General features: G+C 36.0%; 5 protein-coding genes and 1 long non-coding RNA gene across 9 annotated transcripts; 1 reads left to right on the top strand and 5 right to left on the bottom strand.

Annotated features, from left to right (window-relative positions):
- Positions 2,606-6,809, bottom strand: LOC104762361 (probable transcriptional regulator SLK2). The gene is made up of 10 exons (XM_010485639.2): positions 6,623-6,809; positions 5,285-6,284; positions 5,056-5,187; positions 4,897-4,945; positions 4,581-4,795; positions 4,429-4,497; positions 4,242-4,342; positions 3,954-4,047; positions 3,775-3,844; positions 2,606-3,668 (listed from the first exon to the last, which is right to left on the bottom strand). The coding sequence occupies exons 2-10, from the start codon at positions 6,203-6,205 to the stop codon at positions 2,866-2,868; spliced, it is 2,454 nt and encodes an 817-aa protein (XP_010483941.1). The 5' UTR covers positions 6,206-6,284; positions 6,623-6,809; the 3' UTR covers positions 2,606-2,865.
- On the top strand, positions 8,312-10,974 carry LOC104762360 (BAG family molecular chaperone regulator 2-like). Of its 4 annotated transcripts, none has more exons than XM_010485635.2 (5): positions 8,315-8,734; positions 8,865-9,067; positions 9,980-10,000; positions 10,136-10,282; positions 10,467-10,974. In XM_010485635.2, the coding sequence occupies exons 1-5, from the start codon at positions 8,548-8,550 to the stop codon at positions 10,746-10,748; spliced, it is 840 nt and encodes a 279-aa protein (XP_010483937.1). In that variant the 5' UTR covers positions 8,315-8,547; the 3' UTR covers positions 10,749-10,974. The 4 variants fall into 4 exon arrangements, with proteins under 4 accessions (XP_010483940.1, XP_010483937.1, XP_010483934.1 ...); XM_010485632.2 differs by having other exon boundaries at positions 8,324-8,734; positions 8,832-9,067; XM_010485638.2 differs by lacking the exon at positions 8,865-9,067 and having other exon boundaries at positions 8,312-8,734; positions 9,744-10,000.
- On the bottom strand, positions 11,790-12,380 carry LOC109130607. The gene is made up of 2 exons (XR_002036510.1): positions 12,329-12,380; positions 11,790-12,054 (listed from the first exon to the last, which is right to left on the bottom strand). It is a non-coding gene; the product is annotated as an uncharacterized LOC109130607 (long non-coding RNA).
- On the bottom strand, positions 12,414-17,403 carry LOC104762359 (uncharacterized protein DDB_G0283357-like). Its single transcript, XM_019240132.1, has 15 exons — positions 17,397-17,403; positions 17,110-17,277; positions 15,780-15,856; positions 14,680-15,627; positions 14,493-14,579; positions 14,313-14,402; positions 14,129-14,212; positions 13,725-13,802; positions 13,550-13,642; positions 13,370-13,459; positions 13,188-13,271; positions 13,033-13,104; positions 12,827-12,919; positions 12,652-12,744; positions 12,414-12,560 (listed from the first exon to the last, which is right to left on the bottom strand). The coding sequence occupies exons 1-15, from the start codon at positions 17,401-17,403 to the stop codon at positions 12,414-12,416; spliced, it is 2,211 nt and encodes a 736-aa protein (XP_019095677.1).
- Positions 18,627-21,562, bottom strand: LOC104762357 (post-GPI attachment to proteins factor 3). The gene is made up of 5 exons (XM_010485629.2): positions 21,094-21,562; positions 19,905-20,166; positions 19,631-19,827; positions 19,351-19,538; positions 18,627-19,268 (listed from the first exon to the last, which is right to left on the bottom strand). The coding sequence occupies exons 1-5, from the start codon at positions 21,192-21,194 to the stop codon at positions 18,982-18,984; spliced, it is 1,035 nt and encodes a 344-aa protein (XP_010483931.1). The 5' UTR covers positions 21,195-21,562; the 3' UTR covers positions 18,627-18,981.
- Positions 23,183-24,282, bottom strand: LOC104762356. Its single transcript, XM_010485628.2, has 2 exons — positions 23,714-24,282; positions 23,183-23,624 (listed from the first exon to the last, which is right to left on the bottom strand). The coding sequence occupies exons 1-2, from the start codon at positions 24,149-24,151 to the stop codon at positions 23,349-23,351; spliced, it is 714 nt and encodes a 237-aa protein (XP_010483930.1). The 5' UTR covers positions 24,152-24,282; the 3' UTR covers positions 23,183-23,348.

The raw sequence follows: 25,994 nt of genomic DNA, 5'->3' as shown, positions 1-25,994 counted from the left end.
TCAGAAACATGCATGTGAGATACACATCCCCACACACGGAAATGTCCTACACTCGGTTTCACACCACTCCAAGCTTCTTGTGGTGTTACAGCCTTTACAGCATGAGTGGGACATCTGTTTAGGACATAGAAAGTCCAATTCACTGCTTCAGCCCAGAGGATTTTTGGTACCTTGCGAGACGTCATCATGGACCTGACCATGTTCATTACTGTCCGGTTCTTCCTCTCTGCAACGCCGTTTTGCTGTGGGGTATAAGCGGTTGTGAGTTGCCTTTTGATTCCTTCCTTCTTGCAGTAATCGGTGAACTCATGTGATGTGTATTCCCCTCCACGGTCAGTTCTTAAGCATTTGATGCTCCTACCGGTTTCTGTCTCCACTTTTTGTTTAAACACTTTGAACTGACCGAATGCTTCAGATTTCTCCTTTAAGAAGTACACCCATGCCTTCCTGCTATAGTTATCTATGAAGCACAAGATATATCTCTTTCCACTAGATGACATCGGACTTATTGGACCACATATGTCTGAGTGTATCAACTCCAACACTCCTTTAGCTCTCCACGTGCTTGTCTTTGGGATAGGGTTTCTTGACTGTTTTCCCACCAGGCAATCTGAACAGGTGAATGTTTGCATTTCAAAACTTGGTAAACCACGTACCATGTTATTGCTCTGCAGTGTCTTCATTCCGTGATGGCTTAGGTGTCCATAACGTTCGTGCCACAGCTTCCCCATCTCCTCTGATGTGGCTTGTAGGCAGTGTTGTTGGTTTGCTCCATTGCCTTGATCCAGGATCATGAACATTCTGTTTCTGCTCATCTTGCTTTCTGCTATTAAGCCTCTTTCATCATGATAGATTTTGCATTCTCCCCTCCGTATGATGATGGTTAGACCCTTCTCTTGAAGTTGACCGAGGCTTAGTAGATTGTTTCTAAGTTCTGGTACATAGTACACATCACTTATAGTGTATGCAGCATCATTCAGGATCAGCTTGACGCTTCCCTTCCCAACTACCTCCATGCGTTTGTCATTCCCCAGCTTGACAGAATGCTTGAAGTCTTCATTCATCGATGAAAACAGACTTTGATCACCACTCATGTGATTTGAGCAATCAGAGTCAAGGAACCATGCTCTCTTTCTCAAGTCTCCTTCCTTCTCCGTGTGTGTCATGAGAAGCTTTTCTGCATCTTGCAACTTAACTTGAGGTGCTTCTTCGATGTAAGCCATCAGCAACATCTCCTCTTTCTCCTCAAAGTTGGCATAGTTGGCTTCTTCATTCCACCTGGGACATTCATGTTTGAAATGTCCGAGCTTGTGACACTTGTAGCATTCGATAATGCTTTTATCTAGAGGCATTCTGCCCCTGCCACGTCCTCTGCCTCTTCCTCTGGTCCCCGCTCCTCTTCCATATGTCACCTTCAATGCTTGGGTGTCATCTTGATCTGATCTTTTGAATTTCTGCTCATGCACCACCAACGAGCTTTGTAGTTCATCTAACGTGATGGTCTCAATGTCCTTAGACTCCTCTATGGATACGACCATGTACATGAACTTTTCACTGAGAGTGCGAAGGACCTTCTCCACCACCTTTGATTCAGGTAAGTCTTCTCCATTGCTTCTCATCTGGTTGGTGATTGCAAGAACACGCTTGAAGTACTCTTCCACCTTTTCTGACTCCATCATCTCCAATATCTCAAAGTCTCTTCTCAGTTTCTGCAGTAGAGACTTCTTCACTCGTTCGTTTCCTCCGAACTTCTTCTTCATGGACTCCCAAATGATTTTGGAGGACCTCATGTCCCGTATCTGCTCAATCGTTACCCTATCAATGGTTTGTGATTACCGGTTCCTCGAGCCCGATCTCGATCGAGCTCCACAATCCTTTCGCTCTGAGGAAATTCTCCATGACTTCACTCCAATGGTCCCAGTGCCCGTCGAACTGTGGCAGCTTCATCTTATCATCACTCATCTTTGTTTCTCTCTGTGTTTTCTCTCTCTAGAAACTGCGGTTTCTTTTAGGTTCTCAAAAGTCCAACAGAGCTCTGATACCAATTTGTAATGATCAAATGCTCTTTCAGACTTGGATGCGAGAACTGTGTTTATTCATTAGTTCTACTAGGCTTTAAATAGCCTTATACATAACAGAAAGATGAAAAACGTGGAGACTCTGCTCCTACAACTACGGACATTGGAAAGTGGAAGAAGTGCAACAAACTTGACCGTAACAATCGGTCTTTGACTGTGACTGAGCACGTCTAATTATTCAAACACAGAGATGCTTAGACTACTTCAAACAGATTCGCGCCAACACTTTAATGGGTTCGAGTCATATAATATACTTAATGTTTACTTTTCAAATTTCGTTATCGAGTCTCTTTATTGCTCTCTATAGTCTATGGCTCTATGCTACTACATATAGCTAGAGTTTACAGCATCTGTAAAATGGAATTGACCTTACCCAGCCAGTAATAAATACTGAACCTTTCAGCTGATTTGGAGGTTTGAATATATTGATGTAATCGTAATCAGAGATCCAAAGTGTTAAACTAAAGACATCAGTGTTTAGCTTGGTTTGTAATTGTACCTATCAGCTTTTAAATAAAAAGCTCATATAGACGAAAAAAGCACATATTGATTGATAAAGCGATGAATTCTTAAATAACAGTCTTCTTTTCCAGAATTAGTAACACTTTCCAGAAAAACCTCTTACGAAAAGAGAAGCTTAATCTAAGAAGAAGAAAGAACAACAACACCGTAGACACGTTAACAATGAAACCCCCTCATGAGATTCATATACCTAAGAAAGTTAGTCTTTAACTCAGTTCTTTACAAAGACAACATCGCAACTAACTATCAAATCTCAAAAGACCTCTCATGCCTTCCAAGAATATCCCATGTTTTCATCAACCTCATTGCTAAAGAACCCGTTATTCGCAAAGTTGAGAGATGTATTAGTGACCATACCGTCCTGGTTTTGGCCCTGCTCTAACCCCTTAATACCTCTGAATCTGTTGGAGGTGCTTGGTGTTTCCACTGTAGGAACATAATCTGTTCTGTTTCTTCCCATGTTGGCACTGCAATTCATCATGTTCTGACCAGATAGTGACTGCTGTTGTTGTTGTTGACCGGAGCCTCCATTGCTGTTTGCCATCTGTTGCCATATTTGGTGAATCATTTGTTGTTCCAATGTTTGGTTACCGCTACTACAGGAAGGTGGTTGTTGGTGGTATTGCTGGGTTGAGCTATTATTATAACTGGAGCTTGGCATTTGCCGCTGAGGAGACAGATGGGAAGAAACACCGCTTATAGATGGGCTATGCACAAAACCAGGCAACAAAGGACTAGTTCCTTGATAGCTCGGGGATGCACTCCGGTTTCTTGATGGCTCTTGTTGGATCGTGGTGTTGTTTTGGTCTGAATTCAGATGGTTTTGTTTCATGAGCATGGTCTGGTAATTGGTAAGCGCAAAGGCAGCGGCTTGTGCAGAGCCAGGAAGAGCACCTTGACCGGTCATACTGTTCATCGGTATGTTAATCCCGGAATTTCGTAAGGCCATCAGTTTGTTGAGACTGTTCCTATCAGGTGGAAGTCCTCGAGCAGCAGTTGCTAGTTGCTCCATCTCCTGCATCTGCGATTTACCAGCCTTCATTCGATATGGATAGCTCTTCAAAGCCTCTGCAGATGTAAAAAGGCAGCAAGCTTTCTATAAGCACAAAGAAATAGAACACAAATGCGTTTTGATGAATCTCAGGGAAACTCTAAGGTTTCTGTATCAACTTACCGATTGGACCCACTTTTTGGTCACGGCAGAAGTCAATCATATCTTTCATGCTGCTGACAACCTCAGAAATCTGTTAAAAAAAGAAGACAAAGAGTTAAACATAAAAAAAGGAGACAAGCAATGAGAAAGTGTAGAGAAATTAGGAAATTACTGACTTAAGAAAGTAAGCATAGAGATACCTGCAAACACCGAACATATCGTTTGGAGAAGCCTAAGTCATTGAGTGAATGTGACTCCAAGCTTTTTGCTAGTTGACGTCCAGCAGCCATGACCCTGGAACAAAAGACTTAGCATCAGCATATAATATTGTACTATCAAGCGAAATTAGCTTTTATCTTCTTTGCGTCAGTGCAAGAAGATTTTTTTTACCTCATTACTCAAGAAAATGCAAGAAATAGTGAAATTGAACTGACTGAAAGAAATAGAGATGAAAGAAAGGTTAAAATTGACAAGACTCATCGACTCACATATTGCTATTCGCTTGCAAATCCTGCTGATGAATCCCATCTGATCCACTTTGATCAATTGTGCTCTGACATTTCTCTGCAACCTGAAGTAGCTGGTTCACCTGCACGACCCAAGGAAACAGACATTCCAAAGTCTCAGGACCAGGTATTTCAAAGCTACAAAGGTTGTACGAATCATTAATGTTACCTGTGGAGCTACTAGGCGACGAGGAAGTAGCTCTTCATGTCGGCGAGTACAGAACTCCCATGAGAGAATCTGGAAAAAAAGCAAAATGATAAACTAAACCACTCTAATACATAAATGATTGAACGTACTTAGAAAACAAAAGCTCTTTAAACCTTCAGCTCTTGGGAGAATATAATCCGAAGATGGCCTTCGCGAACAACACGGATCTGTTCATACACACTCTCCTGAACTGCTTTCCCGTACTCTAACACCATAATTCCAGAACCATATCTGCGTTCAGATGGTACGCCCAGATAAAGAAGCTCGTCAAGGACACCACTTGCAAATTTGATTTCGTTAAGCCTTGGCAGGACATCAAAAGTTGCTTCTGCATAATTCATAAGAAAAAACTTACTAAGAGAAGATGTTTTGCTACCATAAACATTTTTGATTTTTTCATCTTCTTCATCAGGGTAAACTAGAACTTACCAAATCCTCTTCCTGATTTAGAACCACAAAGATCACACTGCCATTCATCCTACAAATAGCAAATATACAAACAACAGGAATAAGTAACCTATGTGCAACTCCACCGTAAGACAAGCATATGATAAGCTCAAATGATCAAGAGAAAGAGAGGAGACAAACCGTGGCTGCCTGAGGAGAAACGCCAAGTGCGCTATGCCCCACATTATCATAATGAGAAAGACACCATCTTTTCTTTGCGCGAGGAGAAAAATACTCCGTGACAAATTTCCTCCAATAAACAATACTGCTCTCCTACAAAATCAGTAATGACACGACTGGTATCTGTCAAGAGCTTTTTTTCTAGAATACACATAAAACAAATAATTCTGAAGATTATGAGCACACTCACAGAAGGCCTTTGTCGCTGATGATATAAGTACTGCATCAATCTTCGAGCGCAGACGCTATTTTCATAAGATCTTGGCCCATTGGTTAACTGCAGTTGCATTCCTTGCTGCAACTGTTGCTGCTGCTGTTGATGCTGCTGCTGCAACTGTTGTTGTTGCTGCACTTGTTGCTGTTGCTGCAGCTGAACCCGTTGCAATGGTGGAAGGGACTGGAGATATTGTTGCTGTTGCCTCAGCTTTTGTTGCTGAAGCAAAAGTTGGAACTGCGGGTTTTGGCCTTGTTGTTGTTGTTGTTGCTGCTGCTGCAACATATCCTGTCTCTGAAGCCATTGACGCAAAATCTGCTGCTGCAGAGCATCATCCTGCTTTGAATCCAACCTAGGCTTTTTCCGTGCTTGGCTCAAGTTGTTTGGGTCTTGAAAGAAGGATTCAGAAGCACGCCGAGCCATCGAAAGCGGGATTTGATTAGTTTGTGATGTAGGCAGCGATGTAGCACTGGAGCCACCAAGCTGAACACTTGGATCATGTCTTTGTACCACAGTAGACCCATCAACAACTGATGACCCAGAGATGCTGATATTGTTTGAAGAGAAGGACATTGGAGACGCAGGCAAACGCATATAGGACTCGTTATTGATGCTAGCACTACGCTGCAAATGAGGACCACCTCCAGAAAGCCCTGAATTAGCATCAGTCACCATGGAACTAGCTCCAGCGCTTGGACCAGGGGTAGAAACACTCATCATAACCGGATTGTGAATATCCCCAGAAACCATACTGAGATTGTGATAGCCACCAGTAGGTCCACCACATCCAAGTACAGAGTTAGACGAATTCCCATAGGAGGAAGTCAAGTGAGAGTTGATGAAACTTTGGGATTCATCATCTCCTTGAAAGAAAATCCCAGAGGCTGAAGAAGCCATTAAAGGTAGGGTCTCAAAAGCCAAGTGTTTCTTCTTCCCCAATGCGACAACAAATGTCCCACCTTTTTACTGCGGATACCTACAAGGACAAACAAAAATACATATTTCACCACTTATATAAATCAGATCAATAACATTGTCTTCTATCGAAACCTAAACTCGAATCTGGTACTCCTCTAACATTGAACTGACATCTGTAACCCCCAAAATCAAAACCCTAATTTTTTTTTTTCTAAAGTTCGTTACTTTACATAATTAACCGAGAAACTAACCAAATCCCACAACAAAAATAATAGATTTCATCCCTTAAAAATCTTGAAATTGGATACTTTAAAAGCAACATAAAACTATATAAATTACAAAAGGAAAAATAAAAAATTATAATAATTCAGAAGACCACAGAAGAGACCAACATACCAAGAACTGTGAAGTGAAGCTTCGATCAACATAGAACAAAAGCTGAAACCACAACTAGCAGAAACAAAAAAACCCCAACTGAATCGAAACCAAAGACGAGGAAGAGAATTAATAAAGTAAAATAGAGAAAACAAAAAAAAAAAGTTTTAAGCTTTGTAATATATATATAAAGATTAAAAAGCTACGATAAATAAATCCTTTTTTTTTCTTTTAAGTTAGAATATAAATGGAAAAAAAAAATCCTGGAGAGAGCTGGAGGAACAATGCACTTGACGCGCCTAATGTTGTTAATAAACCTAGTTGAAATCGTAATGAACTAAATCTGACCGGACGAGCCGGTGACCATCGCCTTGTGGGTTTCTCGCAAGTGCTTTTTATTACCCTTTAGTCAATACCGACACGTGTCGGATTCATCGAAACAAGTATCGTTTGATCGATTGGTTAAGCTTTAGACGTTCTGATAGCGTGGCGTAATCGTGACCCTATACCGATAAAGTTAACTGTATTTTTGGATCGTCCGATTGAGAGTGCTGATCGTGTGCGACGCGTGTAGATTGAAGTTGATTGACGAGGGAGTACTAATTTGTTTTATTTTTATTATTTTTGGGTAAATAACTGTACCAATGATTGCAGCTGTAAATGAGTGGGCTACGACAAATATCCCCTTTTGTTTTGCATGATTACTTATTGACCCCAATATTACTCACTTTGACAATTCCACCAACACAATAATACTCCCTCTCTCTCATAAAAAATAAAAAATATTAATGTTTAAAAGTTTTTATATATTTTAACAAAGAATGATTATTGAGTTTAAATATAATTTTTTCTTTGACTAAAGATGGCAGAGTATTTTTTCGGAGTTAAGACCCATATATCAAGATTGTTAAGTGGTTTCACCAACCATAATCTTAGCCCAAAAATCTAAATTAGGCTTTTGTCAATCACACACCTTACCAAACTAAAAGCATAAGCCCTAGATTAGGTTCTTGCGAGTACTTCACCTACAGAACAGAAGATAAAGAATCTTGCGAAACAGAACAAAATATTGTAACTTGAATTAGATAAAAAAAAAAAAAACATAAGCCCTAGCTTTCCAATTTGCAACAGGCCCATTTATTAAACTCTATACCCATTATTAGGCCCATTTATTAAACTCTGTACCCATTATTAGACCCATTAATAAAATACCAGAAATAAATAGTTTACAAAAAAAACTCTGTTCTCCAACAGTGGAAAGCTCTGTTCTGGGACAGTCTTTTGATGTCAAAACCCAACCGTGTCTCTGTCTGTCTAAACCACTAACTTGTTTCAAGAAAGGATTAAAGAAAGCTTTCGTGTGGTCTGTATGTTATCAGGTCCAAAATTTAGCAAGAAGACACACCACACCGACGGTAATTCGAGACAATTTGGATCTGCGCAAGAGAGAGATTAATTACAGTTTGCAGAGTATTTTGTCGGGTTAAAAGCGATGACGTGTAACGCAAGTTCCTGTATTCAATAGATTACTTGTAACTTATAAATGTAGAACAAGACTTATAATAACAGAACAGAGATCAGAGATGATAAATGTAGGGGATATAAATATCGTCATTATTTATCATGAGAAATAAATATTGTGGGGGATACAATACAAACATATAGTATGAGACATAACAACAATCACATTAGCTGTCACTCTTTCTTTTTCTTTTCTTAATGATTCTTTCATCTTTTCTTCTATACTTCTAACTTGTTCCACGAGTTCTGTCTAGAAACGGAAATATTAATTTATTAAAAAACAAAAAAGTATATTTATTTTGTTTTTTTGTTAAAGGTATATTTATTTTGTTGAGAGACGTTTCTTTATTCTTCTTCTTGATCGTGTTCAGACGTCAAGTTCATCTCATCATTTCTCTCTTCTCTCTTTTACCCCTAAAAGAAATATGATGAAAATGCAAATTGGAACAACGGCGACTACTCCCGGCGACGGTGAATTAGAGCTCCGACCTGGAGGAATGGTTGTACAGAAACGAACGGATCAAATCTCCAACGTGCCACGTGTTATTCGGGTTCGGGTCAAATACGGTTCGGTTCACCACGAGATCAGTATCAACTCTCAATCTAGTTTTGGTACACAACAACAAAAACCTAGGAGTTATGCTCTGTTCTTTTTTTTTCTTCTGAATTTGATTGTTTTTTTTTGTTGTTGAATTATATAAATGGATAGGAGAGTTAAAGAAGAAATTGTCTGGTGCGACAGGAGTGCATCATCAAGACATGAAGATTATATACAAAGACAAAGAAAGAGATTCAAAGATGTTTCTTGATCTTTCCGGTGTTAAAGATCGTTCCAAACTTGTTCTCAAAGATGATCTGATTTCTCAGGAGAAACGTCTCCTCGAGTTGAGGAAAATCTCACTCCATGACAAATCTACTAGAGCAATCTCTGACATTACTTTCCAAGTCCAAAANGGGGGGGGGGGGGGGGGGGATACAACATAGTAGTAAATATTTTTATATAATTATGTGTCTCTGTTATGACTGACTGATAATGAGACATAACAACAATGACATTAGCTGTCACTCTTTCTTCTTTTTTTTTTTTTGTTTTTAATGATTCTTTGATCTTTTCTACTTCTTCTATGTTCTACTTCGTACACGGGTTCTGTGTAGAAACGGAAATATTAATTTATTAAAAAACAAATGTATATTTGTTTAGTTGAGAGACGTTTCTTTATTCTTCTTCTTGATCGTGTTCAGACGTCAAGTTCATCTCATCATTTCTCTCTTCTCTTTTTCACTATTTTTGATCAGAAGATTAAACCACCCCAAAAAAACTTTTTAAAAAATGATGAAAATTCAAATTGGAACAACGGGGAAGACTTCCGGCGACGGTGATTTAGAGCTCCGACCTGGAGGAATGGTTGTACAGAAACGAACGGATCAAAGCTCCAACGTGTCACGTGTTATTCGGGTTCGGGTCAAATACGGGTCGGTTCACCACGAGATCAGTATCAACTCTCAATCTAGTTTTGGTAACAAATTATACAATTTATTACTATCTCATATGCTCTGTTTTTTTCTTCTTCTGAATTTGATTGTTTTTTTTTGTTGTTCTTGTTCGATTATAAATGGTTAGGGGAGTTAAAGAAGAAATTGTCTGGTGCGACAGGAGTGCATCATCAAGACATGAAGATCATATACAAAGACAAAGAAAGAGATCCAAAGATGTTTCTTGATCTTTCCGGTGTTAAAGATCGTTCCAAACTTGTTCTCAAAGATGATCCGATTTCTCAGGAGAAACGTCTCCTCGAGTTGAGGAAAATCTCACTCCATGACAAATCTACTAGAGCATTCTCCGACATTACCTTCCAAGTCCAAAAACTCGCCGGCCAAGTATAACAACGATTTTTTTATAAATTCCTAATTCTCCGATCAATTAATTAACACTTTCTTGTTTGGTCTCGTAAATTGAAGTTTATAATATACTATTTGTTTTTGATTTTATTTTATTTTATTTTTGGATTTTAGCTGTCGGCGTTTGATACAGTGATTGGTAAAGGAGGAAACGTTGAAGAGAAGAATCTGGAGAATTTGATGGACATGTTGATGAATCAACTGGTTAAACTCGATTCTATCTCAGGAGATGGAGACTTTAAATTGAAGAAGAAGATACAGGTACTTTAACTTTAAGATCTTTTCTTTGTAGTTAATAATGATTTCGTGTTACTAATCAAACTTAGAAATTCTATGGAATGACATAACTCTTATTAATATTTTCGGAACCATTCTATAAATATATATAGTCTAATGTGTTTTGAAAACACTGTTTTCTAATGATTGGATTTGAAAATGTTGGAAGGAGGAAAGATTACAGAAGTATGTTGAGGTACTCGACTTGTTGAAGATCAAAAACTCGACACAACCGCAACCGCAAATGCAGCCAAAACCACAAACACAACCGCAATACAAGAAACAGGGTTTGCTGACATTTGATGAGCAAGTGCCAAGGAAACCGATAGCCTCCTCATCAAGTCCTTCGGTGATCATAACTACGAGATGGGAAACCTTTGATTCCCATTCTACTTCTGCGGCCACGGCACAAACAGTTAAACCGGTTCAACCAAATCATAAATTCAATTAAGATACATATATAGATACACTATACTTTACATATTAAATATTTTGCTCCCAGATTTCTTGTAACATATGTGACTCTCGTTTTTTTGTGTGTCTAGTTGTGATTAGTCTTTTCGGTTACATTATCTAATTTTGTTGTCGTATGTTGCTTATGCTTTATATCAAGAGAGCTTCAACGAACACTGATGTTTATCATTATCGTGTATATATATATATGTTTTCTGTATCTACATGATTTTCGTTAAACTCATCCTTATTATTGGTAATATGGAATCGCATACATTTAAACAAGTGTTGAACATTAAAACAAGTGTTGAACAATAATGAGCTTATGAATTGCCACACCCATATATAGTAGAGTAATAAGTAGTCACTGTAGCGTAGTCGGTAGTGGTGGTGTAACAATGACTGTTCAGATGCGAAAAGATCCATAGCAGTTCAAGAATATATATATATATAGAGACAAACCATAAACTTCCAAGCAGTCGTTGTAAACCTGATGTAGGGAAAAATAATATTCGCTCATATATATTTCTAATTTCGTTGCTTTATTTCTGAAGTCTGAATGGTTTTTGGCAAACATTTTTTTTCGTATACCAACAAATTTAAGAGTACACAAACGGTTCCAAACGACAGAACAAAGCCTAGAGATGATTTTACAAAATGAATCCTAAAAAATTACAGACTAAAACAATCGGCTTTAGTATTAAAATGGATTACAAAAATGGAGACGAATTAAAATAAAAACAAAAAGAGTATTAAAAGTTTTGAGGCGATTTTCCCAAAAAAAAAAAAAAAGAGTTTTGAGGCTATTAGCTAGACTCCTGCATTAGAAGCTTGTGTTTAAAATGTGAAGAGACGAACTTCTTTACACGTATCAAAGTATAAGCTATATATAAACTAAAATTCCATTTGAATACTTTCACAAATTATAAATTATACTGTTCTAAATTCTAAGCATAGATCTACAACTACAACTACTGAATATATATAATCTATTAACTTCAGAAAACAGCATCCAAATTAATATGACGATTAAAAAAAATATCCAAAATATAAATATAATGTCAAAACCAAAACAAATATCCAAAACTTAAATATAATCTCAAACCAGAACAATATCCCAAATTTAAATAGTCTTAAACCAAAACAATATCCGAAATTTAAATATAGTCTTAAAGAACGACATAACCAAGTTATCAGATATTAATCAGATACTTTCATTGAAAGCGAAATAGAGAGGGCCTCTTTTAGAACAAGTCATCAATATCGATCATAAAGTTCATGCAGTCTCCTTCGGTAGTCCAATCCTATATTAGAAAACATAAACAAACCAGTCAGTTAATTTGATATGAGAAGTTCGAATGTAGTTCACACGTGACATTCCTAAACTATAAGTATAAACATACTCCTTATATATATGCCTAATATTGATATAAAAATGAGAATAAGGTATTGGTATATAATTAGCTTTTTTCCCCCTTCAAAGTGTACATAGTGTAGAATTCAACAAAATTCGAAAAGAACTATAACCAAAATTTAAATTGAAACAAAATGGGGTTCAAAAGGTTTAAAGCATTTTACCAGCTGATCGATTGGTGGCAATGGAACTTCCGCCAAAACAACTCCTTTTTCCTATGCAATTTAATGTTTAAATATCAATTATTTGTCATGCCATTTCACATGAAAATAATTCAAAATAAAAGATATTTATAGTTACCAGATTGAGAGTGCTCATGTCGGGAGTATGACTAGGAATACGCATCTCCGAACTAGCAGCGATAGAGTTCAATGTTGATTCATCGCTACCTTGTTCCTATGCAATTAATGTTCAAATATCAAATTATTTGTCACGTTAAAATAATTTGCATGAAAGTGATTCAAGGAAAAAATATATTCATAGCTACCTGATTGATAGCGATCATATTTGGAGTAGGAAGATACATCTCCGAATTAAGAGCAAGATAGCTCAATGCTTGTTCATTCCTACTTTGTTCCTCCTATGGATGCAATAATTGTTTAAATATCAATGGTTTGTCATGTCATTGTAAGGTAAAAATAATAAGATATATGTATAGTTACCTGGGTTATTGTGTTCATGCCGGGATTAGGAATGAACATTTTCGAATTAGCATCGACAGAGTTGAATGTTTCCTCAGTAGGGGTGTCATTCAACTAAATCATAGATTATGTATATATGATTCATAAGTTTTCTCTCCAAATAGAAATACAATGTACACAGTTACATATGCTACTAAAAAGAAAGGTTAAAAATAAACATGACTTACGTTCCAATTGCTCCTTTCAAAAAGAACATTGTTGGCGAATTCAGGATATCCAGCATTCATTTGACCTTGAGGCTGCTTAATTAAATCATCACATATATCACTACATATATAACTATATAAAAATTAATTTTAAAAGTTATATTTACATGACTTACAGTATCAAAGCTCCCATCACCAAATGCATTTTGAAAAACACCATTGGCCAATTCATAATTTCCAACATTCACTTGACTTTGATACTGCAAGCGCAAATCATCACATATATATCATTCATATATATATATATATATATATATAGTATATGATACTAAGAGTAAAATATATAAATATGACTTACGTTATTAAAGCTCCAATTGTTAATTGCATTTCCTTCAAGAAGAATATCGTTGGACAGTCCAAAATTTCCAGCACTCACTTGACCCTGATGCTATTCAAATCATCATATATAGATCACACTATATATATAATAGATATGCTACGTAAAGAGAAAGTATGTATTAGTATAAACATGGCTTACGTTATCATAGCTCCAGTTATTATTAATCACATTCTCTCCAAGAGCAATACCATTGGGCAAATTAGGATTTCCAGCACTCACTTGACCTTGATGCTGCTTAAATAATCACACATATAAATCACATATTTATGCCATTAGAAAGAATAAAAAAGTTTTATAATTAATTATGACTTACGTAATTATTAATGGCATTCCCTTCCAGAAGAACATTGTTGAACAGTTCAGGATTTCCAGCACCCACTTGATCTTGATGCTGGTCAAATAATCACATATATAAATACCACTAATAATAAGTAATATAGACATGGCTTATATGTTACTAAACTCCAATTATTAAGTGCATTGCTTTCAACTTGACCTTGATGCGGCATACATCATCTCATATAAACGGCTTATATATGCTACTAAAAGAAAGTAATATAATCATGGCTTACGTTATCAAAGCTACAATTAATCACATACTTTTCAAGAAAAATATCGTTCAATTTAGAATTTTCAGCACTCACTTGATCACCATAATGCTAGTCAAATAATCACATATTCATGCCAGTAGATAAAAGGAATATAAACATGACTTACGTTATTAAAGCTCCAGCTTGTAAACTTCTGAAGAAGAGCAGTGTTGGACAGTTCATGATTTCCAGCACTCACTTGACCTTGATACTGGTCAAATAATCACATATGAATCAAACATATATATACCACTAAAATACTATAACAAAAGAAACATAAATTAAATAGAGTAATATAAAAATTGACTTACATTATCGAAATTACTCCAATTATTAATTATATTCTCAAGAAGAGCATCGTTGGACGATTCAGAATCTTCAACACCCACTTGCTCTTGATGCTGCTCAAATCATCACATATGAATCACACACACACACTCATATGTATACGTATATATACAATTTTAAAAAATATAAAATCATGCACTTACGTGATCAAATTTCGAATTGCTAGTTGCACTTCCTTCAGAAACATCATTGGACAATCCAGAGTTTCCAGCACTCACTTGACCTTTATGCTACTCAAACCATCACATATAAATCACAACATTAGCTTCATTTATGTAAAATAATATTAAAGAAGGTTAAATTAGTTAATACGGTTATAAGTTACTCTACCTGATTCTGATCAAACTGGGAGTTAACTGTATTGCCAATGTCATCATTGTTCACGCTCATACTCTCTAGTATAGGTATCAGACCATCCAGTTGCGCATTCAAATTTCTTTGTAGCCGATCCTCGCTGGCAAAAAAGGATGAAAATGGGGAAGAAAGCCTCGAAGTTGAACTTCCATGGTTCGTCATGTTATTGTTCATTGTGCCCACATTTTCACCAGGAGTGCCATTAGATCTTGCTCCACCAAGTCCAGTCAAATCTATACATTCATTTGTATTGATCCCAGCGTTGTAAACATCATTTCTTGTACCATATTGCCCAATTCGAGGAGCTTGAGATGTCCCCAAGGTGCTTCTAGAAGCCCAAGCACCCATTTGTGCAAGCAAATTGCTCTGCGTCTGACCACCGTTGGATAAAGACTTTCCAAATTTAGAAGGAAGAATCGGATTGTTATTGACATCCAAGTTCATGGCACCAGGAGAGCCATAAGCATTACCATCAACTCGGCCGGCTCCATCAGCTCCAAGTAGATTTCCATTTGCATCTACATTCATCCCAGTGTAGTTGCTTTGCATACCCAAAGAACCATTTGGTGTACCATATTGTCCAAGCCCAGGAACTCGAGACACTTGAGGTGTTGCCGAAAAGCTTCTCATTTCGTTGTTCAAAGGCAACACGCGACCTCCTCCCACAGGCAACAAGTTGGATCTTGTTTGTTGCATCATGTAGTTTCTAGAGGCACTCTTGTTCAGAATAAGGCTCGACTGACCACCACTATGGCCGAGCTGGGATTTGAACAGATTTTCCATGCTCAGTTGTGTGCATTTGTAGGAGCCTTGTAGGGTAAGTAAGCCGGATGATGCAGACCTGGTGAGTTCCCTATTTATTCTTTTTGCGATTTCGGCTCTCTTGGTCTTTTGCTTAATCTTTTTCAAGTGTCTTCTGTACTTCTGTACAACGTAAACAACTCCAACATTAGTCATATCTTTTATGTTGATATAGGATATTACGTCCAACAAATAGCATTGATTATGTTCTTTGAAATATGATTAACTGGCTTATATATGATTATGACTTTAAGCAATGTTATAGAGGTTCGAACCTGCAAATGGCTGGCAATGTGAGTTCTTGTTATGCCTTTCACGTTCATGAATTCTTGGATCGTCTTGGGCATAGCCTCTACATAATGATATCAATCACCAATAAGCAAAAGATAGATCATTAGTTTGGGTATTAAATATATATGTCCCAATAATTTGACATATGAAAAGTAAAATAAATTATGAAGCATGCTCGACAGAACGACCTGAAACTTCTTAAGTTCTTATAATAGCTTAACGTATTTAATCTACCTTAAAATGAATCAAAAGATCAAAACTTATAACAACACTTGATAACTATAATAATGTTACCATAATTTTTTCATATGAATAAGCAACTAAAAATAGATCATGGATTTACTTATCCGGTAATACATCGTCAGCCCTAAAATTACAAATATGTATATATATATATATCGACATTAATAATATGTCGTTACTATATTTTAATTTGGCTGAGCGGTTATAATATATCATTCTCTTCAAAGTACTGGTTCTTTATTTGCAAAATCATTGATATTTAAAAAAAAAAACTTTTGCAAGTTAGGGCTGACGCATTTCATTGTATTTTTTCATTTACTGGATAAGTTAAAATCAAGAACCGACGAATAACTCAGTCTAAAAATTTATTGAGTTATACGTCAGCCCTATATAACCAAAAAAAAAAAAAAAAAGCAAACTAAAGCCATGAATGTTTAATGGTTTTTAAGTGAGTTTTATTAGATTATAGTTTATGATTTTTAGATTTTGGTTTTTAGTTTTTAGATTTTGTAAAAAGAAAAAGAAGAAAAACTAAATAGAAAAAAAATTGTATTAATCTCCATTTGAAAAAAATGAAAAACACAAATATTTAGTTTTTGGATTTTTAATGAAAATTGGTGAAAATTCCAAAAAACAGATTCCCTATTTTTTAGAGAATCTATTTTGACAAAATTTTTGATTGTGTAAAAAATATGAGTTTTGAGAAGCTAAATCCAAAATCCACAGTTCTAAAAACTATAAACAATCAAGACCTAAAAGAATATATATATATATATATATATATACGTCGACATATCATGGCTTTAAAATTATAATACAACATTCCCTTTAAATCTATGGCATCTCAATGTGTAATAAAACATACAACCTAAAAACATTTGAAAACTAATACCTTTTGCAAATAAGATATTTATTTAAATGTACACGAACACGATGAACACCTAGCCCTAACTTAATAATTAACCCAGCAAATAACCAAATAGATATTAACGATAGACTTCAATTCTAATAAACTGATGCTAGATTTTTTATTTGTCGTTGTAGTAGGTAAAGAGAACTTTTGATACTTACTGCGAAGACCGATGTGGTCAATGGCTTCAAGAAATTTTTGTTGAAGCTCATCTTTCCATCTGAGCTTAACCTTCTTTGGAGCCCGCCCATGAGAATTGCCACCATCTGAATTGATGGTTGATGCTATCATCCCGTTTTCATTCGAACCATTAGCTGAATTGGTTTCTCCTATATATATGTAGATTTGGGTTATTGTATCAAGACACAACATAAAATTCTCATTAGTGGAAACAAGACTAAGCAATAAGGTTGTTAATTCATTGGTCACATATATAGTTTAGATTTACCGTTCATTTTAACGCTAAGAGCTTGGACTGTTAACACACGACGTTGAGGTCACGTGAAGCAAAAAGCTCCACTGGATCGGACGATAGAGCTTCGTCCCCAAGTCCTTATCCGCAGATATCACTGTATTATAATCATATAAAAAATCGTTAGCATCATCAAATTAAGGATCTAAAGAATAAACACTGCATTAAGAAATCTTTTGTTCTAGTGCTATTTTTCTTCTTCTACACTGACCTGAGATTTTTCTTGCTTGAGGAGTAGATTTTCTTGTCTCACTATGTTCTTATATATGACACTATACTCTTAGGTGCAATAGCTTAGCTGTGTATGACCTGTATTATTCTATTCAACATTTTATTGTTTCAAAAAGAGAAAATAAAAATGAGAAACTTTTTGTTCCCTTTTGAATATTACCGGTTTTATTACAGGCAGGTCCACTTTATAAAGAAAAAAAAAGTAATCCCATTTATGCTATGAAAATATCCCTAAAATGTTAAAATGCACAGCTAATTTTTGACAACTAAGATTTACAAAATATTATAAAATAACCACAAGCAAAATTAGTGGTTTCTACATGATAACAAGATTAATTGAAAATCTGTGCGACCAATAGTAATCCTGTTTTCTTTATCATCGCTTATCACTTATCCAAGGAAAAATTTGTTTGACAGCAAATCCTCAATTTTATATAATAATAATTACATATATAGCATTTTTCAATTACTTTTTTTTGAAAGACAAAAGTAGAATAAAAAAATTATCAAAAAGAGGAAAAAATGCACTTTCCAAATAACAGGCACATCCCAAATTTTTCATCCATTATCTTTTTTTTTTTTTAATAGGTGAACAAACTAGGCATATGATAATCTGTGATTACATGTCTACAACGTCTATGTTGTTACATACTTACATTGACCTCTAAGCGTAGTTGAGACATGCTAATCGGTGATTATAACACATATATGTTGTTGCATTATTGACCCTAAAGCGTAGTTCAAACCAGGCATATATATATGATGATGATAATCGGTGATTACAACGTCTACGTTGTTGCATTGAAGCTTAGTTTTGGAACCTCTAAAATCAAGACCGACTTTGAACTAATTGGTCCCTAGTTATATAGTTTATATACACAATACATATATTAAACATTTGAACTAATCGTAAGTCTATCCATAAGTATATGAGGAAAAAAANAAAAAAAAAAAAAAAAAAGAAACAGATAAAAATATAATAAAACATGTTCTTTTTTTTTTACAATGAGAAAATTGGAAAGGATTTTTGTGAGTCAAAGAGCGGGAAAATGAAACTGGTGATCCTAAAGGTCGATTCCTCTCTCGACGGTAAAAACTCTCCGGCCGACGAGCCTAGAGAGCAAAAACAAAACACAAAAAAACAAAAAAAGAAAACAAGAAAATATAGAGAGGAAGACCTGAAAAAGCGAAAGCAAATTCACCACAGAAGAACCAAAAGCATTGCTAGCTTCTTCTGCGAAAACACACCCTAAAACAACTTCTGGACACCGGAGAAACTCGCCGGAAAAAATAAAACATAACAAAAAAAAGACTTTTTTTTTTAATCCATTCACTTGGATTTCTTGAGATGCACGGTGGTTCTGAAAACAGCGTCATCGCAGACAAAACTCCACCAAAGGTAAGAGAGAGGGATCCCTGCGGCGCGCCAAAGAGCGTGAGCATCTATGTAGCCTTTGTATGGTGGGAAATCTAGCATTCTAAAACACATTGTGAGTATGCTCAACACTAAGAAAGATCTTAGCTTCCACTTTGATGGATGTGACGTTAAAGCAGCCCATATTCCCCACACTACTATCTCTATTCCTCCAATCCCGAATATAACTTTCCTGTGAAGCCCTGTTAACATTATAGAGCAAGTGAGAGAGATCAGAGATGCATTTCATAATGTAAACTATATATCCCTAAGAAAAGATCATACCTTCGTCGAGGTTGTAGAAATTGAGGTAGAGAATATGAGTAGCTGCAACAGCGAGAATAGGTGCAGTAACCATGATTTTGACAGATTGATCGTGAATACTGAAAGACCGGAGTGTTGCTAGAATAAGAGTAAATGCGGCTAATACAGTAGCTGAAGAGTAATCTAGCCTCTCTGTCAGCTCAACATCTCTATATATAGAAATAATTCAAAGATATAAATAAAGAGAGGATTCCTTGATTGAAAATCTTGTGTATAGAAATTGGATATGTTTGTTAGTTACCTGCTATGACAAATACCACTCCAGAAGAGTGAATTCATTACGATGATGGCATAGATATGCATCAATCCGTTGTACTCGTAGTACGTTTTTCGATTTGGCTGGAGAGGCAGTTTATAGTAAACGAGGATGAAATATGAGACCCATCCTTGGAATTGCATCGCAAGGTCTAGAGCAGAGAATGCAACAGAGACAGGTTCCTGAAGATATATACATAGATATATCAGCTGCTGAAGGGTTGCTGAAATATACAGAATTGCAAAAGAAGACGAGTTACCTGAATTCCATAGACATGTTTGAGTGGCCATTTACCGAAATACTTGGTAGGTCTCTCCCCATTTCTTCTTCTTTCTTCTTCTCTTGTCATCATGCATTCGTACTGACAATCACTTTGGCAATCCCATTGTTTCCATCTCAGGTAAAGTGGCTCTTGCATGTACCATGGACCGTCAATGACTTTTCCATCAGCTGAGAATTTACAGTTCTGGAAGCAAGTATCCCCCACACATCCTGTTTTCTGGCATTGCTCAACACATGACCTGTAAACCAAACCAATCAGCATATGAACACAGGTTTGTTCTTTAAACTGAGTAATAGCCACAAGGATAAAGCAGCATCTTTGATCCCAACAGAGAGAGCAAACTAACAACCAAACTTTAACCAAGGTTATCAGCAAACAGAGTGAACTTAGACGATACCATCCTCCTAACTTAGAAGATGGCCTAGAAAGCAAACAAGAGAGACAGGGAGAAAGACAAGCTTCCACTAAGTTAAAAAAAACAAAAAAAACAAAAAAAAAACACCAAACTCGTTAAAACCACTTGCAGCGCACAAGTCACTTTCTAGTATCTTGGCTTTATAATCTTTCCAACAAAAGCAAATGACCCGACAGTTAAAATGAAAGGGCTTGTGGAAGCACACAAAGATCTCATCTCTAACGTGTCCCAACTCTCACCCACAAGACTTTGAAAAGAAAAAAAGACTTGGAAAAGTCAACCAACAGAGTTGATAGTTTTAGTTTGTAAGCTCATAGTTGAGCCCTTCCCCACCACCTCCTTCTCCTAATCACTCCATTGTTTGTGGCTCTAATTTCCAACCAAAACCTGTGAAACTCATCCATAACCTTAACAATGAAAAAGAAAAAACATGTACTTGCATCCTAAAAGGAACAAAATTTAGTAATAAAACCCAGAGTTTTAGACAACAATGAGAATCATCCTAGCTGCCAAGTTATGCAATCAATGAATTAACGGTCGACTCTGACAGTAATTAAATTCCCTAGACTGTATCAATGCAGCAATCAATGAATGTAAATAGCTTCGTCCGGTTAGCGATAACAGAAAACTAATTAAGATATAAAAGACTGTATCTTTACATCTCCAACGACATATATCAGATATGAAAGCAGGGGAGAGTTCTGAATTGGAAACAAAATCGATCCAAGACAAAGAAGGAGACTTTATTACTTGTAAAGAGGATCAGAATCTCCATCACTAGCTTCAAGTGCTGAAACAAGAGACAACGAGACCACAACAATAAGCAGAACCCATCGCTGATTTCGCGCCATCCGATTTACCCCAAAAAGCGGGACAAAAGAAGAGAGAGACAGAGAAGAAGAAGAAGAAGAAGTGAAAACGAAAGAGAGGAGGAATAAAGAAAAGCTTAAAACTTTAATTGTTATCTAGAGGAGTGAGTGAGTAAGTCGGTGGGATGATCGGAGTAAATTGAATAGGTTTCGGTGTGGCAGTTTCTTCTTGTCCATCAAATCGCGGAGACAGGTGGATGCTTCATAGAGAGAACAAGAGAGAGAGAACCCGTGAGAGAGAGAGAGAACCCGTGAGAGAGAGGAGTGAGGCGTGAAAGAGGAAGAAGAGAAGCGCGTGGCGAAAGAGAGAGAGACGCGTGTGAAGAGCAGTGCCTCACAGACGTCGATTCACCCTCTATTTCTTCTTCCCGTCACTTGTGTGTGTTTCTTTTCTTGTCTTCTTTTTACTTCTTTATTTATTTGAGTAGACTTTTTTTTTTTTTCCAGATATTTTATTTTATTCATCTATATGGGTCCGTCACACCAACATTTTTAGCTGTGAGCTATATATATCTACTGTAATATGAATGGTAATATCGTATCCATCCAGATAATCAAAATCATCAAATCACTAATGTACAACTAAGTTTTGATGAACATTAGATGATATTGTTGTCACACCATCATCATCATCATCATTCACACACTAAGCATATATGCTTTTCTCATATGTGACATATTGCAGAAAAACTAGCCGACCAAGTCAAGTTTCTCGCCATTATTTATAAATGTCATTATCCACCAAAATCACTTTGCATTCAGTTAATTTGAATCTAAATTTTTATCTAAGTCATTCATCATCACTAGTAAACTAATCTTCAAGAAGTCTTAGGAATAATTAGTCTTGACTTCAATAACTTCTGTTACTTTCTTTAGTTGACAAAAGTGTTTTTTTTAACTTTCAAGAGGAATTAGTCTTTGGCTTGGGTTTAGACTTTAGATTCTAAATAAGAAGAAAAACGAATCAAATAACTCTAGTTTAACGTGAAACCAAATAAAAATACGTGCGTTGGGCGAATACATTGACAACACGATGATTTCACCAGCCTCACGTTTCAAGTCTTGCGCGTGTGAATGTGAGAACTGGTCCCCAAAATTTTGGGAGGAAATTTCCAATCGATGAACTGCCTTTGTTTTTGTTTTTCTTGTACTAGTTATTATTACTAATGTACTAGTTAAACTGTCCTTAAAAACTACACCAGTCAAGTGTATCTTTTTAAAGCATCGACTGATACGAAACAGTACACACACATACAAAAACCATTATTATCATTGTAGTACTTATTGATTACTACAATCCTACAGCTACAAGAGAAGGAAATATTTTCTTGAAACGTAGTAAAAGAAGATCAACGCAATGATATTATTATGGTTGCACGTGGTAATTAGTGTTTGGACAGAGAGTTTTGTTGATTTCTGAGTACGAGGAAGATTTTATTCCATTTTCCCAAACTCATATCTTTTCTTTAACTAAAATTTACACGAGTTCTTTTTTTATTGTTCAACCAATTTTATGTGCGTAAAACACGGCAACCAAGTTGAAACCCTGAAGGCAAATAATTTTGCAAGAAGAAGAAACCCAAAAAAATTACAATAATAATGTTGCTTTTCTACAGTATGAAAAAGGGACAAAATAATCTCAAATATAACTTTTTGTTTATAACTAACTAACTTAAAAAAAAAAAAAAAAACACTAATTGTTTTCTGGAATAAGTCATATCGAACTTTTCATGACAAGTCATGTACAGTACAGTAATCAATCAAATTTTCAAACAAAAGTAGTATCATCAAATACAAGGTCGGTCAGATAAATCACAAAGATAATATATATTTTTGGTAGATCACATTTCCACAAACGAACAAGTGTTAAGATATGTGTCAATCGCATTCACTTCTTCAAGCTGTAATTTGTTTTTTTTCCATGCTCTCAAGCCCATCATTTCTCCTTTTCTTTTCTATGCCTAGGGGTGTCACGCAACCATTACAATTTTAATTGTATTCAATTCTTCCACAATCATCCAAGACTCTCTATGAAAAAACAATAAAAACATACTAATACAAGTTTGTAACAAAAAAAAAACAACCTTTTTAACTTCAAAACTCAAAACAAATTATAGCTTATCATCAAGATCAAGATCAAGAATCAGAGACTGAAATAACAGCTTGTAGATCGGCGAGACACTCCTCCGGAAGAGATAGGAACGTGTTCATAAACCAATCGTCGACGGTCTCAACTTTAGCCACGCCTACGAGTCTACACTTCCCTTCTTTATCCATTCTCTCCCCTCTCCCACTCTTCCTCTCTCCTCTTGACTCCTCTGTCGTCAACACCGTTTTCACCACCAACGCTGGTGCTCTGTATATCCCTCCTCCCGCCGTGAAAAAGAACTTCGCCGTAAACTCCAGTTCCACCTTTCATATCAAACGAATCAAACAAAAAGTTCAAAAAATGAAAACAGAGGATTTATATAAAAAACAGAGGATTTTACGAAATTTGTTACCTTTCCGGTTTCAGGTTCGATAGTTCCTTGGAAAACCTCCGGTGAGATATCAATTTTTAGAAACGGTGGCAATGGAAAGCCGAGAAACTTCGTGGTTTGGCTAGTGAGAGGAGGGATATAGAGAGTAGCCACATTGAAACAAACAGACAACAATCCAGAGTTCGATGCTCTGTTTTCGTCGATCTTTTGAGCAGTTCCGGTGCCAGAGCCGCCTTGAGGAGAGTATTCGAAATCGGGATATCTGGAGATGCCAAGCTTACCTGTTCCAACGGTTTTGAAGCTGACACTGTAGAGATTATTAGGGAGCTGTGTTGTGTTGGGTTTTGGTTTTAGTGAATTCGAAATCACAAGTTTGATTTGGTTTTGGGATTTGTGGTTAATGTATCTTCTTGGGGATTTGTAGATTGTTGTTAATGCGTTTATTTTCGTTGAAGCCATGGCTCTCACTCACTACTAGTCTACTACTATTAACACTCGTTTATTGTTTATNTTTTTTTTTTTTTTTTTTTTTTTTTTGTTGCTTGAATCATCAATTTGATCGAAGAAAGCATAAATCTTATCGTCACTTTTGATTGTGTGGTAGTAGTACGACAGATATGTGGCTAGTTATAACACCAATGTGTTCATCATAATACAACAAAAACAAACGGGCTAAAAGAAGGATGATTATACTACAAGTATAGCAAAGTATAATCCTTCTTTTAGCCCGTTTGTTTTTATTGTACTATACTGGACCTGGAATAGCAAAGATAGAGATTTGCAAAAACAGTGATAGAAAATCAAGTATTTGCTGACATAGCTGTGAATTAAAGATATCACAATTTTTGAATAGTTTAATTTCCTTAAATATTGTTATAAACTTTGCGTTTGGGCCACAATCATCTTGACACACCAACGGAGGACTTGGACAGAAGGCCCATCTGTTTTTTGCCAACAAGGCCCATCTATTTTGGTCATGGAAGACATGTTTTTAAGTGTCTCCACTATCCAGCATCCACTTAACATATAAGCACCAAGTTATGTTTTAAAAAGAAAACACTAAGATATAAGTTACAAAGACGCAAAAGACAAGAAACATGTGTAAAACTATATCAATCATATTGATTATTCTCCTTTGATATCTAAATCTTGTTTCTCATGTTAACCAAGAAATTGACTCTCTCTCTCTCTCTCTCTCTCTCTCTCTCTCTCTCTCTCTCTCTCTCTTATTAAGAGTAGGTAGCTCACTTGGTTGTTGATTGACTTCTGAGATCTGAATGAGGAAAACTTCGGACGCTAGTATTCGAGTTTTTCTTTGGGAGGAAACAAATTTAGTCTCCAGCCCACATAGACGCATGGACTTTTTCCCGAAATTGGCAGATAACCAAAATAAATTATTGACTTGTATGTGTTTGTATAATTTGTATTGTATCATTCAGATTTTCCCCTGCTAAACAAAACACCAATTTGTATAGTAATGAAAGCCAATATGATGGAATCATTGCGATGGTTGGACATTATTAACTTAATTTTCTAAAAAGTCATATATTCGATAATTGATAGTTTTATAAACCTTTCGTGCGCAAATATGTGCATATGAAACACTTAATGGATGCTTATAATAACAGGTAAGACTTTCGGCCGTTGTGGAAAATATATAAACCTATAGAATTGGGACTGCTTTTATAGAATGTGGACCGATCTGACTTTGTCAAATTTCATTCTAACCGTTGATCCTCATTTCGTGTTTACTCATCTTCCGCACGCCATTAACAATAAAGATTCCCATTATTTTTCGTCGTCAAATTTGTCTAATCTCAGCCATATATATTACCTTCACTAACACCATATTCCCTAATCAAAATGTACATCAATACGATGTATACTAATCGAGTATCTAATTCAAAAAGGAAACGCATTCAAAGATAAAATTTTAGTTTTAAATTAAAAATATAGTGATGTGCTTTCACACAGTTTTGGAATGCTAAATTTAAAATGATCATATCCTTTAAAATACATTTCATCGAGTTATTTGATTACATGTGTCAGTACCCACCATCTGCTATGTATAAATTTGGGTAGATGTTTCTTTTTCACTTTTGTTTTTGTAAGGTTTTTAAACGTACTTCTTACGTTATTGCTGAAATAGGATCAGTAATAGGAATAAAAGACTTTGCTACGCATTTATCTCTGTATGGAAAATTCAGTTAGATGCTATGGGAGAGGAGGGATGCATCTGTCTTCAAACTTATCAAAACGTATTGTAGTTTACTTGGTTTGCTCAGTACCTATCTTCAATGAT

This window comes from Camelina sativa, chromosome 18 (genome assembly GCF_000633955.1).
Source record: "Camelina sativa cultivar DH55 chromosome 18, Cs, whole genome shotgun sequence".
Taxonomy (NCBI): Eukaryota; Viridiplantae; Streptophyta; class Magnoliopsida; order Brassicales; family Brassicaceae; genus Camelina; species Camelina sativa.
Note: the sequence above shows the minus strand (reverse complement) of the source record. Positions and strands in the feature narration are given on the sequence as shown.